This window comes from Pan paniscus, chromosome 21 (genome assembly GCF_029289425.2).
Source record: "Pan paniscus chromosome 21, NHGRI_mPanPan1-v2.0_pri, whole genome shotgun sequence".
Classification (NCBI taxonomy): domain Eukaryota; kingdom Metazoa; phylum Chordata; class Mammalia; order Primates; family Hominidae; genus Pan; species Pan paniscus.
The window spans coordinates 64,217,225-64,230,545 of record NC_073270.2 but is presented as its reverse complement, the minus strand read 5'-3'; the positions used below and the strand labels follow the sequence as shown (position 1 = coordinate 64,230,545).

Below are 13,321 nucleotides of genomic sequence, written 5' to 3'. Positions count from 1 at the left end.
GGGTGGGAAGAGCCATGCTTGGAAGCTTCGCTGCAGGAGCTGGGCCTCCAGGGCCAGGCCAGCGCCCCTGAGCACAGCCCGTGGCTGGAGTATTTGGACGCAGCTCACTGCCGAGCTTCCCACAGCATCCCGTCATCTGGGCCATCTCAAGCCCATCAGCCCTGAGTGGAGATGACAGTTTCTGGGAGAGCTGCTGCTCTTTAGCAGCTGAAGGTCTTGGCACTCTCGCCTCTGAGCAGCCCGAGAAAAGATCGTGAACAGCCCCACGCCCGGGCTTCACTTCTCCAGGCCCAGCCAAGCTCATCTAGGGGTCACTTTAGAGGACCTGGAGCTTGTGCTGCAGCGCCTGCTTCCTGTGTCCATCTTCCAGTCACCTTCTGCCCTGAGCCCAATTCCTCCCCCTGGTGTCTGGGCTTAGGGACGGAGCCCTGAAGAAGGGCAGGGCCTGCATTGTTTGGCCTCACACCTCGGCCCGGGCCTCTGCAGCGGCCATGCGCTCTTTCCCTTGCCACACGCTCGCTGAGCACCGAGTAGATAGCAGGTGCCCAGCACCAGGTGAGACCTGAAGCGAGTGGCCTCGAGGGGCCTGCTGTGTGCCGGGAGAGGCCAAGCAGCCCCCAGGGCTCCTTGGTGGAGGGGAGTGGTCTGCTCTAGGGATAGGCTAGGGCCCCACTGTCCCCAGCACCTTGGGTCCTGAGTCCAGAGTGCCCTTTGTCCAGGAGCGTGGGTCCTTCAGCCACCAGCAGGCAGGACTCGGCCACGGCTGATGAGCCCGTGGAAGGTCTGGGCTTCTAAGAGTCTGCTCCACGTGTACAATTCTCAGAAGCCTCCCAGCCCCAGAATCTGGGACAGGCTCCATCTAGGAGGCTTGGATTCCAGGGTGATCACATCTGGGAACCCAGGAGGAGATGCGTCGGGGAGGCTGATTCTAGGATCCTCAATATGGGGAACCCATCACTGTCTCCAGAACTGGGGCACCCTGGGGACGGGGCTGAGATGGAGGTTGCGGGACAGCCCTGCCTGGCTCTCTGTGGCCACAGTGGGGTTGGGAGGGCAGATGGGGTGGGTGTTCCCGGGGCATGCTGGAGTCTTACCCAGGTCTATCTGCTTTGCAGCCCACACCGCACCGGCGGCTGGGGAGGCCGGGGGCAGCCGCCTGCGCTGGGAACCCCACTGCCAGCAGCCCTTGCCAGATAGAGTGCCCAGCACTGCGATCCTGCCCCCACGCCTTAATGGACCTTGGATCTCCACGGGGTAAGACTTCAGGTCATCCTGACCGTGGACCCCTGGACTGGGAGACTTCTGCCTCTGGGACTCGGCATCCAATCTTTGAAATGGGCATAATTCACATAGTTATCCAAGAGGCCTTCTACCTGCCAAGCTGCTGGAGATGCTTGCCTCCCCTCCCAGAGTGCAATGGGAGGCAGGGACTGTGTTGGGCATCACGTCCATGGGCAAAATCCATTAAACACCTTGAGCACCTATTATACAAACCTATTATGAGCTAAGTGCCCGGGGTCAGCAGTGGGACGTGCGCTCAACATGCGAACACACAAATGAATAATATAAACTTGAGATTGCACTAAGTTCTTCAATGAAGGAAATAAAACCAAAGATGTGATAGCAAGTGACCTGGAGGGTTCTTTAGAGAGTGATCAGGGGAGGCTTCTTGGAGGTGGTGACATCAGCTGAGAGCTAAAAGGAGAGGAATCAGCCATCTAGAGAGCCAGGGAAGAGCTAGGCAGAGGGGGCAGCTGCTGAAGGGCCCTGGGGCGGGAAGTGGCAGGCCAGGGAGAGCCTGGGTGCACCCATCTAATTCTGTCTAACCTGACAGGCTCACTCGACATTTCAGAGGCTCAGTCGCTGCTTTGCGGCCAATGGACTTTGCATTCTCTCCTCATCTGTGGTGCACAAACCCTACAGCAGCCAGCTGAGTCCCCACTCCTGGGGCAGGGATCGGGGAAAAGGGAGGCTGTGGCCCCCTTCACACCTGGCATATTCCTCCTTCCCCCGACATCCCCTCCAGGCCAGTCCCATTCTGGGGTCAAGGACTGGCCTCTCCGTGTCCTTCCTGTACCTCCTGAGGTCAGGCAGAAACTCCCGACTGCCAAACATCTGCTAGCGCTTTCGTTGGAGGAAGGGGACGTGAGTCCTTCGAGGCCACTTCGAATGCATTTGCAGGCTCAGCCAGGCTGCACACAGCCCCCACGCCCACGGCACAGTCCAGGGGAGATCCAGGCATCCACTCACCAGGGTCACCCAGACAGAACTGGGGTACAGGAAGGGGGGACGCTGGTTGTAGGCTGCTTCTGCCCCAAGACAGTAACATTCTGGAGCAGTTCTTTTAAGAAATTTCTTCTAGAACTTTCTTCCTTGAAAGTTCCCTGCCATGCTCTCCAGACTGACCTTGCTGCTTCCTGGGAGAAGAGTGGGAAAGGGCCCAGAGCCTGGGAACCATCAAGAGGTCCAGTGTGACCTGCTGTGTCCTCCTGGCAAATCTCCCCTCTCCAGGCCTTGTCTGAGACCCTCAGGGGTGTGGCTCACCCCTCCCTATTTTTAAGTACCTATACTAGTATTTACTTATCATTTTCTGTAAACCAACTTGCTTTTATTTACTAAAATATATTCATTTATTTTTACAGCTTTATTGAGATATAATTGGCATACATTGACAGTGTAATGTGATTATTTTTAAAGAAAACATAATATTATCCTGGATATGGGGACCAGAGCCACTTGTCATAAATTAAAGGTAACTGTAAAATTAAATTCCATGAAAACAAAACAACATAAATCCTCTCTAGATCTGTTGCCAACCCGAAGTTCTAAGTTGCTCTCTCTGGGAGAACAGGGAGGTTGGCATTAAACACACATTAGCTCTGACCAGAGAATTTCCCCTCAACATTATCAAAAAGATGGAAGAAAAGAAAAGGGAATTATTTCCTTGCTGGGTGATAACATGTTTCCTCTGCTCCAACAGCCCTGGTACAAAAAAATATCAAGAAAATGGGCTGGGATCACGCCTGTAATCCCAGCACTTTGGGAGGCCGAGATGGGCAGATTGATTGAGGTCAGGAGTTCAAAATCAGCCTGGCCAACATGACGAAACTCCATCTCTACTAAAAATACAAAAATTGGCCGGGCATGGTGGCACATGCCTGTAATTGCAGCTACTTGGGAGACTGAGGCAGGAGAATTGCTTGAACCCAGGAGGCAGAAGTCGCAGTGAGCCGAGATTGCACCAGTGCATTCCAGCCTGGGTGACAAAGTGAGATTCTGTCTCAAAAAAATAAGAAAGAAAATAGCAGTACAAGAGGGTACCTGGTTAGAGTAAAATCGTGAGGAGGGTGCCTGCTATTTTTCCCCCTGACTTCATCCACCGTCCACCCTACCTGCGCCCTCAGTAGGAAGTCCCAGAGGCCGCCTCTGCCCCATCCCCGAGGTGACCGTGAGTCTAGGAGTCATTTCTCTTTCTTCTCCCTCCAACCCCTTCCCCTGGATCTGTTTGTATCACCAGCAAATGGAGTCTGGGGCCAAGTCCAGCCCACTTCCCATTTTTGTAAACAAAGTTTTATTGGCACACAACCATGCCCATCCACGTACGTTATCATCTATAGCTGCATTAGCTCTACCACGGCAACTTTGAGTAGTTGCAGCAGAAACCACCCAGCCCACCAAAACAAAAATATTTATTACTCAGCCCTTTGCAGAAAAAGTTTGCCGACTCCTGGTTTATATCTTCAAGCCCTGTCACAGGCAAGGATGAGACCTGGTCAGGGCAGTGAGCCTAGAGAAGGGGGAGACAAGACGGGCCTCCATTCGCTCAGCAAGGACGCGGGAGGGCGCGGGGCGGGCTCTGGGCCAGGTGCCCAGAGTCCAGCGGGGGAGGAAGCAGGCAGGGTATCCCGGAGCTCCCAGGCCAGCGGGTCCCCAGATGGTTGCAAAAGGCCCTCCAGTAGGGCAATCCAGATTGAAGGAAAGGAGAATGAACTAGAAGGCTTGTGTCGAGGCCACGAGGCATCCAGTGCAAAGCCCCAGCCCCAAGGGTGCCTGACTGCGAGCAGTGAGGGGAACTGAGGCTGGAGGGGCCCAGGCCTGAGCTGAGGACTAAGAGGAGGGCTGGGGGGAGAAAGGAGCCCAGCCCAGAGGGGAGAGGGGCTCGCGGCGCGGTGTTCCCTCTGCACCCAGCCCATCTCCTTCCACCCCTGCAGCTGCGAGGTGCGCCCAGGACCGGAGTTCCTGACCCGCGCCTACACCTTCTACCCCAGCCGGCTCTTTCGAGCCCACCAGTTCTACTACGAGGACCCCTTCTGCGGGGAACCTGCCCACTCGCTGCTCGTCAAGGGCAAAGTCCGCCTGCGCCGGGCCTCCTGGGTCACCCGGGGAGCCACCGAGGCCGACTACCACCTGCACAAGGTGGGCATCGTCTTCCACAGCCGCCGGGCCCTGGTCGACGTCACCGGGCGCCTCAACCAGACCCGCGCCGGCCGGGACTGCGCGCGGCGGCTGCCTCCGGCCCGGGCCTGGCTGCCTGGGGCGCTGTACGAGCTGCGGAGCGCCCGGGCTCAGGGGCACTGCCTGGAGGCGCTGGGCCTCACCATGCACGAGCTCAGCCTGGTCCGCGTGCAGCGCCGCCTGCAGCCGCAGCCCCGGGCGTCGCCCCGGCTGGTGGAGGAGCTGTACCTGGGGGACATCCACACCGACCCGGCCGAGAGGCGGCACTACCGGCCCACCGGCTACCAGCGCCCGCTGCAGAGCGCACTGGTGAGTGTGTGTGTTGGGGTGGGGGGTGGGGGGTGGTGGTCTCGGGGAGGCCAGCTCGGAACCCAGCCCCGCAGCTTTGCAAGACCTGGGCCTGCCCAGGGCTCTGGCTGCCCGGCTGTCATCACTGCCCCTCCCCACTCTGGTCCGCGTGCCTCAGGACATTTGCGCACCCTGTTCACGCAGCTGGAGACATCTTTTTTTACCCTTTACAAGGCCGGCGGGCCTCTGGTCGGCCTTCCCACGCTGGTCCTCCCCAGCCCCTGTCCTCGTGGGCGCTGCAGGATCTCATTTCTGCCCCTGCTGGGCACAGAGGCTTGGGTGGGTGTCCCCCTCCCTTAGTTCTCGGCTGAAATATCCGCTCCAGTCCCCATTCTACTGTTCCCCCGTTTCCCGCAGGTGACCCTTGCCAGCTCTCAGCCCGCTCTGAAGCTCTGTTGGTGACTTGTTTACTGCCTCTCCCTCTGGCGCTAGGTCCTTCACAAGGGTGGGGCCACAGCGGGCACCTAGCACGGGTCAGGCCGACGATCAGGACCAATAAACGTGGATGGATGAATTAGGGAGAGGGCAGCTTTCCTCCAGGGCGCCGCTGGGGCCGCGCACACCAGCCCAGATGCCACCCCCTCGAAATCTCAGTGCGAGCCTCACACTGACCTAGCCGCACAACCACTGGGGCGCCACCCTCGCCCACTCCCAAACCAGACGGCGAAGCCACGTGGCCTGGGCTTCTTGTGAGAGGGCCGAAAGGGATCCTTCAGGTCTGGGTGGAGCCCGGGGTTCTGCATTTCCAGCAAGCTGTCCGGGGTGTGGGGAGGCTGCAGGCTAAAGGAAACCGCCCTCTCTTTAGCATGTTCCCCCTTGACTCCAACACGAATTTCATTGAAGCTGATTAACCTAGATTTTAGATGAAGCCATTGCACGCATACCATCCTAATTTGGGGAGGATCTAGCAGTCCCCCAGCACACTTTTTTTTTTTTTTTTTTTTTTGCCAGATGAGCAAACAGGCAGAAAGAAACGTAACTTTACTGTATAATGGATCCTGGCACATAGCTCAGAGCCTGGCTCCTACAAGGGTGTGGACCTAGGACCTTCCCAGTGTCAGAGACCCCTCTGGTGGCTGGTGAAGCCTAAGGACCCCCCCTCAGAAAATCTGTTTTTAAAAAAAGCATAAGAGAAAATACGTGGGATTTAAATGAAAACCAGTTCTATTAAAACAGTTACCCAAGTTTTAAAACGCTAATTTGTGATATAGAGAAACGATAAATGTGAAATCTTTATTTGCCCTCATTTCAAAGCAGGGACGACTGCAAACCATGTTTCCAGTACCTGCAATGCTGTTAGTGTCATACAAAGTCAGAGGTTCTGCTGACGCTACTGGGGCTCGTTGCCTCCATTTACAATGAGAAGAAATGTTAACTTTTATTAGTGAAAGGTTAGTGAAAATGAAGTTGAGGTTAGCATTCGAGGTGAAAAACTTCTGTACAAGGCACCCAATGCGTATTTCTTGAGTGCACAAACGAGCAGATGGAGGGAGGGTGGATGAATGGGTGTGGATGGATGGATGTGTTCAGCATCCCCATGAAGTCCTCTTGGAGCTCTTAGGCCACCTTCACATCATTCAGCATGTACTGGACACTCAAGGAACTAAACCAATGAGGCAACTTCTAACCCCTGGTAGTACCCACTTGTCACTGCCCCAATGCGGGAGCACTGTGGATGAGACAGACCAGAAGCCTGCCTTCCTCCCCTTCCCCCACCCCCTCCTCCAGACTGAGGATCTGGATAGCAGAGGAGGAGCACGACACGAAGTTCTCATAATCAGAAAATCAGCCTCAGAGTTCTTTTTATGACCTCAAAATTATTCCCTTTTTGGCAACCAATGTTCTAGGCTGGTCTGGCGTTAATCCTACTTAGTTCAGAGAAGGCGCTAGCGGTGAGTTGATTACCGGCCACCACCACCTCATTAGGAGGGGAAACTGCTCTGAATGCAGAGAGGACAGATCCCCGGGGGCTGTGGGGGCTGGCAATTTCATGCATCCCCAGGCAGGACTCTGGGGCCATGGCTGTCCCTGCCCTCCCTGCTGCCCGGCCAACCTGGGTGGCCAATCCAGCCTGAAATGTGATGGAGAAGCAAAACACATAGAAATGTATGCAGTGATGAACAGTGCCAGATGTACAGACATTACATTAAAGGTCTGCTCACCAATGGCCCGTCTCCTTGGGAGAAAAGAAAGAAAGAAAGAAAGAAAAGACAGATAATTTCAAAGAAGGAATTGCTGCAGAGAAATCCCCAAGAAATGAATCAGTTGTTGCCTTAAGCTCTCTGGGGCCCACGCCTTGCCCACGACCCAAACCAGATGGTAAACATGAACATTTTTAGAAGTTAATTTAAAACCAATTTGATCCCCAAATTCATTGCCCGGATATAGGATGCTAATCAATCAGCCAACACTGGACCAAAATTATCTGAGCCTGGTGTCACCTCTGGGGGTTAATTAGAAACTGTTTTGTGCTGTTTGAGAAATAACTTTATGTAACAGGCTTAAACGAGTAAGAGTTTGGTTTCTGTACAAGTGTGAATTCTGCCGGCTGGGGGCTTTGTTTATTAACGCATGAGACTTCAGACCTCTGCAGAAAGATGCCCGAAAGATTTCCCATGGAGCCGGGAACCTTGTTTCACCAGCTTCAAAAGCACCATAGAAGGAAATGTTTTTTCTCATCCCTCTTTCACCTTAAAACTTTGCTGGTTCTCAATTTGTTTCTGCTCTGCAGAAAACTGCTCCCCCCAGATTACCAACTAGCAGCCCTAAATGTCCTATCTGCAGAGAATATCTTTTGTTTGTCTTTTGTGGTGGGTAAGGACAGCTCTGGGATTATGTTGCTGTAACGCATTATGTCTTCTCAATATATATTAGTGTGACAGCTCAGAATGTAGGTTAAAATGCCAAAATTAGAGTCGACTCTTATCAGCCAGCATCCCAATCACCAACACTCCAGCTAACTATCAAGCTTGCTTGCTCCCATCACAAACATTTTTGCAGCCATTTGCTAGCATTTCAGAGAACCATCAAGCTCTCTGGGCCCAAATCCCCATAACCAAAGCCAATATGGTCTCCGATATTATATAAATCAAGGAAACTTAAGGTTCATTATAGAAATAAAAAATAACAGCTTATAAAATGTGACGCCCCCCCCCCAAAAAAAAACTGTTCTCAATCATCCAATATTTTCTTTCTAAACCAGAACTTCTAAGTGCCACTTGTCTGGCATGAAACTCAGTCAGCAGTGCTGTGTGGAAGTCTTTTGGGATTTTTGCAAGAAAAAATATATTGGAGCAAATTTCCCAGCTGGACCCTCAAAATGCCCCCTTCCTGTGGCTGTCTTGCCTGGACTGCAACTCTAAGTTTCCTTCTGGAATGGCCACAGCAGGAGATGTTTGCTTGTTCTCACATCAGCTTTGACAAGTTCCAAGGCCATTTACCTTCCAGAACGGCGCTCTGGCCTACAGTCTGGGCAGCAGCTTCTTTTTTAGAAATAAAATAGGAGAAGGAGAAGAAGGAGAAAGAAGAAAGAAGAAATCTGTATCTCATTCCTTTTTAGCGTCTGCTGAGCTTTTTCACTCCAAAATGCAGACTACTCCCACGCAATTTGCTTTAGCATCTGTTTCCTGTTAACGTGTTTTACGGTAAACCCAGCTCACGAGAGTTTGTAAGGCAGAGACAACTGTAAATAAGGGCAAAGACGGAGGAAAACCAACTCATAGCCTGGGACAAGGGTGGGTGTGGTGGCACCTGAAGACCCGAGTGTGGCCGGTTTTCCCTATAACAAATAACACGACAATGAACATCTTTGAGTCCCAGCTCTTTACGAGATTTCAACTATCTCCTTCGCACAGACTTAAGCAATGGGCTTCCAAAGACATTTTTTTTTTTTTTTTTTGAGATGGAGTCTTGCTCTGTCACCCAGGCTGGAGTGCAGTGGCACAATCTCGGCTCACTGCAGCCTCTGCCTCCCTGATTCAAGCAATTGTCCTACATCAGTCTCCTGAGTAGCTAGGATCACAGGCATGTACCACCACACCTGGCTAATTTTTGTATTTTTTTGTAGAGATGGCATTTCACCATGTCGGCCAGGATGGTCTTGATCTCCTGACCTCGTGATCTATCTGCCTGGGCCTCTCAAAGTGCTGGGATTACAGGCATGAGGCACTGCACCTGGCCAATTTTTTTTTTTTTGAGATGGTGTCTCGCTCTGTCCCCCAGGCCAGAGTGCAATGGTGTGATCTCAGCTCACTGCAACTTCCACCTCCCAGGTTCAAGCAATTCTCCTACCTCAGCCTCCTGAGTAGCTGGGAATACAGGCATGTGCCACCACACCAGGCTAATTTTTGTATTTCTAGTAGAGATGAGTTTTCACCGTGTTGGCCAGGCTGGTCTTGAACTCCTGACCTCAAGTGATCTGCCCACCTCAGCCTCCCAAAGAGCTGGGATTACAGGTGTGAGCCACTGTGCCCGGCTCAGACATATTTTGATGGCTTTTGATCCTTGTTGCCATATCCACTTTCCATGGGGTAGGTAGAGCAAATGATGCGCACCTTCCACTGTGAGATTTCTAAAGACAAAAATCCTCTATTCTCCACCTGTAGGGAAGATTTAACCTGCTATGAGCACATGAGAGGGGGAGCTCAGACAGCCGGGTGTAAGCCAGGCTGCATTTCAGCTGGTCTCTGCCACTTCCAGGCTGGACAACCTGGGCAGCCCAGCCGGCCCTCTGGGTCTCAGCTCCCTCAGCTATAACATGTACCAATTGCCCAGGAAGTGCTTAGCATAGTTCTCGGCACTTCTGAAACACCTAGAAGAGTGAGCTAGAAAAAGATCAACTTTCACGGTCAAATTCCAGGACCAAGCAGACTGGGCATGAGCAAGGACAAGTTCTCTCAGGTCCCAAGACGAAGGCCACCTATGCTTCCATTCATTTCTCATTTATTCATGCAACAAATATGTGCTTGCTGTGAGCCAAGCCCTGTGCGGTGGGGATGGGGTAGCCGCAGAGACAGTCCCGGCTTTCTAGGGCTTTTTAGTACTGTAAGGCACGATGCATTCCAGTTTGATGAGGGGGTGAGGGGTAGAGAGAAGAGAGTCTCAGGGGGTGGAATGAGGAAGATAAAAGAGGGTGGTGTGACAGCCCTGAGGCCCACCTTACATGGGGCATTCGGGAAAGCTCTCTCTGGTGCCCAGCTGAGACCTAAGAGGTAAGAAGGAGCTGGCGGGGAATTCCAGGTGGAAGAGACAGCAGGAGACCCAAGGCCCAGGGGATACAGGGGCTGACCTCCATCAAGGAGGCCATCCTGGCTGAAGCAAGGAGGTCGTCCTGACTGAAGGCAGGGAGTGAGGAGAGAGAGGAGGGAGGGACAGGCCGCACCTCACCCTGCCTTGACACCCCTACAGAGCTGGGGTTCCTTTCCAGGCTGCACCCCAACTTCTCCATGTGGGACAACCACCGTTTTTCTGTTTGTCTTTTGCCAGCACCACGTGCAGCCGTGCCCAGCCTGTGGCCTCATTGCCCGCTCCGATGTGCACCACCCGCCCGTGCTGCCGCCCCCTCTGGCCCTGCCCCTGCACCTGGGCGGCTGGTGGGTCAGCTCGGGGTGCGAGGTGCGCCCAGCAGTCCTGTTCCTCACCCGGCTCTTCACTTTCCACGGGCACAGCCGCTCCTGGGAAGGGTATTACCACCACTTCTCAGACCCAGCCTGCCGGCAGCCCACCTTCACCGTGTATGCCGCCGGCCGCTACACCAGGGGCACGCCATCCACCAGGGTCCGCGGCGGCACCGAGCTGGTGTTTGAGGTCACACGGGCCCATGTGACCCCCATGGACCAGGTCACCACGGCCATGCTCAACTTCTCTGAGCCAAGCAGCTGTGGGGGTGCAGGGGCCTGGTCCATGGGCACTGAGCGGGATGTCACAGCCACCAACGGCTGCCTACCGCTGGGCATCCGGCTCCCGCACGTGGAGTACGAGCTTTTCAAGATGGAACAAGACCCTCTCGGGCAAAGCCTGCTCTTCATCGGACAAAGGCCCACCGATGGGTCAAGTCCCGATACCCCAGAGAAACGTCCCACCTCCTACCAAGCACCCCTGGTGCTCTGTCATGGGGAGGCCCCCGACTTCTCCAGGCCACCGCAGCACAGGCCATCACTGCAGAAGCACCCCAGCACAGGGGGTCTTCGCATAGCCCCCTTCCCACTTCTGCCCCTAGTTCTAGGGCTGGCCTTCCTCCACTGGCTATGACATTGGACTTGACATCAGGATGGCGGCTCTGGACACCCACTCAACCCTTCAGACTCCCTCCTGGCAGCTGTAGGGAAGGAACCATTCTCCTCTGCTCTGTCATGGATGGATGCACAGCCCCACTGCTTCCAAACTCTGCCTGTGTCCCATGTGGCTCAGGACATGAGCTTAACACCTGCAAAGCCTATACCACATCCCACAGCCCGGGTCCCCAGTCAAGCACTTGGATGCGGCAGTGATGTTCATCGCTACGTGAGTTTCTAAAGATCACTCCCAATTTTTCTACTTTCCTCATCCTTGGCAGCTCGCCAACAGGTGCAGTCAGGGGGCCACACGGAACACCCCCATCCCATGCTCCCCCCAGTTCTTCCCATCCTGACCCTTGGGATTCCAAGATGGGAGCAAGAGGAGACCCTGAGGCTCTGCCTAGGGACGAGGCCTACAGTTCTGCCATGTCTGTAGGTTGTTGTTCAAAGATTATTAATTCGAATTTAGCAATACGATCTCTAAGTGGTGCCATGAATTAAAGATGCCACTTCGGGCTTTCAGTGCTTCTCAGCTTTTGAGCAAAGGGCTTGTGTCTTCAGGGGCAGCTCAGCTTTCCTGAGTCCTGACTGCTGGCATTCGTCTGCATTTGCCTGTGCTTCTGCGAGTCGGACCTCAAGCTGCCAACACTGCGTGTGGATAAATCCAGTTTTCCCGGGCCAGCATGCAAAATGAAGAGGACTCCATCTAAGCTGAGAAGTGTGGCCTCCCCAGAGCAGCCTGCGGCCTCCAAGCCTCCCTGGCCCAGGCAAATGCCAGTGTGCACCAGGCTGGCTGCTGGGGGCAGGTCTTTGGAGGGGAGCAGCATTTCCAGCCTTCTGAACGTAGTTAATAGTAATGACAGCCGTAACACTAACGCGCTCTGCAATTCGCCCTGCCCAGCCATCCTTGGTTGCCAAGATTGCCTGTGCCTGCCTGACAAAGGAAGAGAATCTCCGAATGTGTATCTTTGGGCCCACCCTAGGGAGAGGTCGGGGTCACCAGGCTACATGGCGACATCTGGGCAGCTCCGCCTTGCCCAGCCTCCTTGCCATAATCCTAATATATTGGTGTCCTCTGCTCAGAGGGGACTGTCATCATGGTGGGAACAGGCTGTGCCTCCCCAGGGACTCTGCCCATGTTCCCAGGGCCTCAACTGTACACTGTGACATTAACTGGCATCCTGGTGGGCCCAGGGGTTTTCAGGACTGGGGGCCAATGACTCACCCCCTCCTTCCTCCTCCTGATCCCTATCTCTAGCTCTTATCACAGATTTTGAACAATTGTCTGTGAGGTTAATGATGGTTTCAGAGGGAAGCCCTTTTCCTCCCTGAGACTGTGTGGGGTTCAGTCAGCCTGCTGAAATTGCTTCCACTTATTACCCATCCTTCCTCTTAAAAAAAAAAAAAGCCCACCAAGTTAGTATTCTCTGTAGCTCTCAGACAGCTACGAGTGTTCCTGGCATATTTACCAAAGTACAAGAAATCATTACATTATTTACGGTCTCAGACTACATCAGGGTGGGGGGAGCTCCTGGTGGGGATGGCAGTGGATGTCGATGATATGTCCACGGCTGAGCAGGTCTTGTATCCGAAGCTTGAAGTAACCATGCCACCATTTATCATCAAATTTGAACCTTTTAATAAAATTAAACAGCCTGAAAAATGTTCTTGCTGGTTATTAAAGTCAACCAAGGGAATTACAGTTCTAAAGAAAGGAAGTGGAGTGTCTTCCAGAGAATGTGTGAAAGAGAATAAAACCAGTGGAGGTAAACCCCAGCTCTCTCAGTTCTGCTTTCATGCCACTGCCTGTCCTGCTGAAAACCCCCCAGGGGCTTCCACTGCACTCAGAATAAAAGCCCGACTTCTGGCTCGCTGTTGCCTGCAAGGCTCAGCCACGCCTCCGCATGCCCCGGCCACACTGGCCTTCTTTCTGTTTCTTGATCACAGGAGCTCTTGCTGCCTTGGGGCCTTTGCACAAGCCCTGATTTCCGCCTAGCCTCTCTTCCTCCAGACCTTCAGAAGTTGAGCACTTTCTTTTCAATCAAGTCTCAGACCAGATGTTGTCTCCTGAAGATGTCACCATTCGCATCCCAAAGAGCAGCCCCATTTCCCTGGTCCTTCTGTCAGTCCATTGCATCACAGTTGTATGTTCTTTGTCATGAAAACTGATCACTGGCGGAAATGACCTTATTTGCCTAGAATGTAAGCTCCAACGAAAAAGACTTGGCTCTGACTCGCTTCCT

At 53.6% G+C, this 13,321-nt stretch overlaps 1 protein-coding gene across 1 annotated transcript in view; it reads left to right on the top strand.

Annotated features, from left to right (window-relative positions):
- The window catches only part of APCDD1L (APC down-regulated 1 like), a 56,635-nt gene extending 43,894 nt beyond the window's left edge, over positions 1 to 12,741 (top strand). The window contains exons 2-4 of the mRNA XM_003806175.7: positions 1,116 to 1,254; positions 4,212 to 4,764; positions 10,288 to 12,741. Of these exons, the coding sequence (XP_003806223.1) occupies positions 1,116 to 1,254; positions 4,212 to 4,764; positions 10,288 to 11,052 (1,457 nt within the window). The 3' untranslated portion in view covers positions 11,053 to 12,741. The remainder of the gene's footprint in view (positions 1 to 1,115; positions 1,255 to 4,211; positions 4,765 to 10,287) is intronic.
- Positions 12,742 to 13,321: the final 580 nt, after the last annotated feature.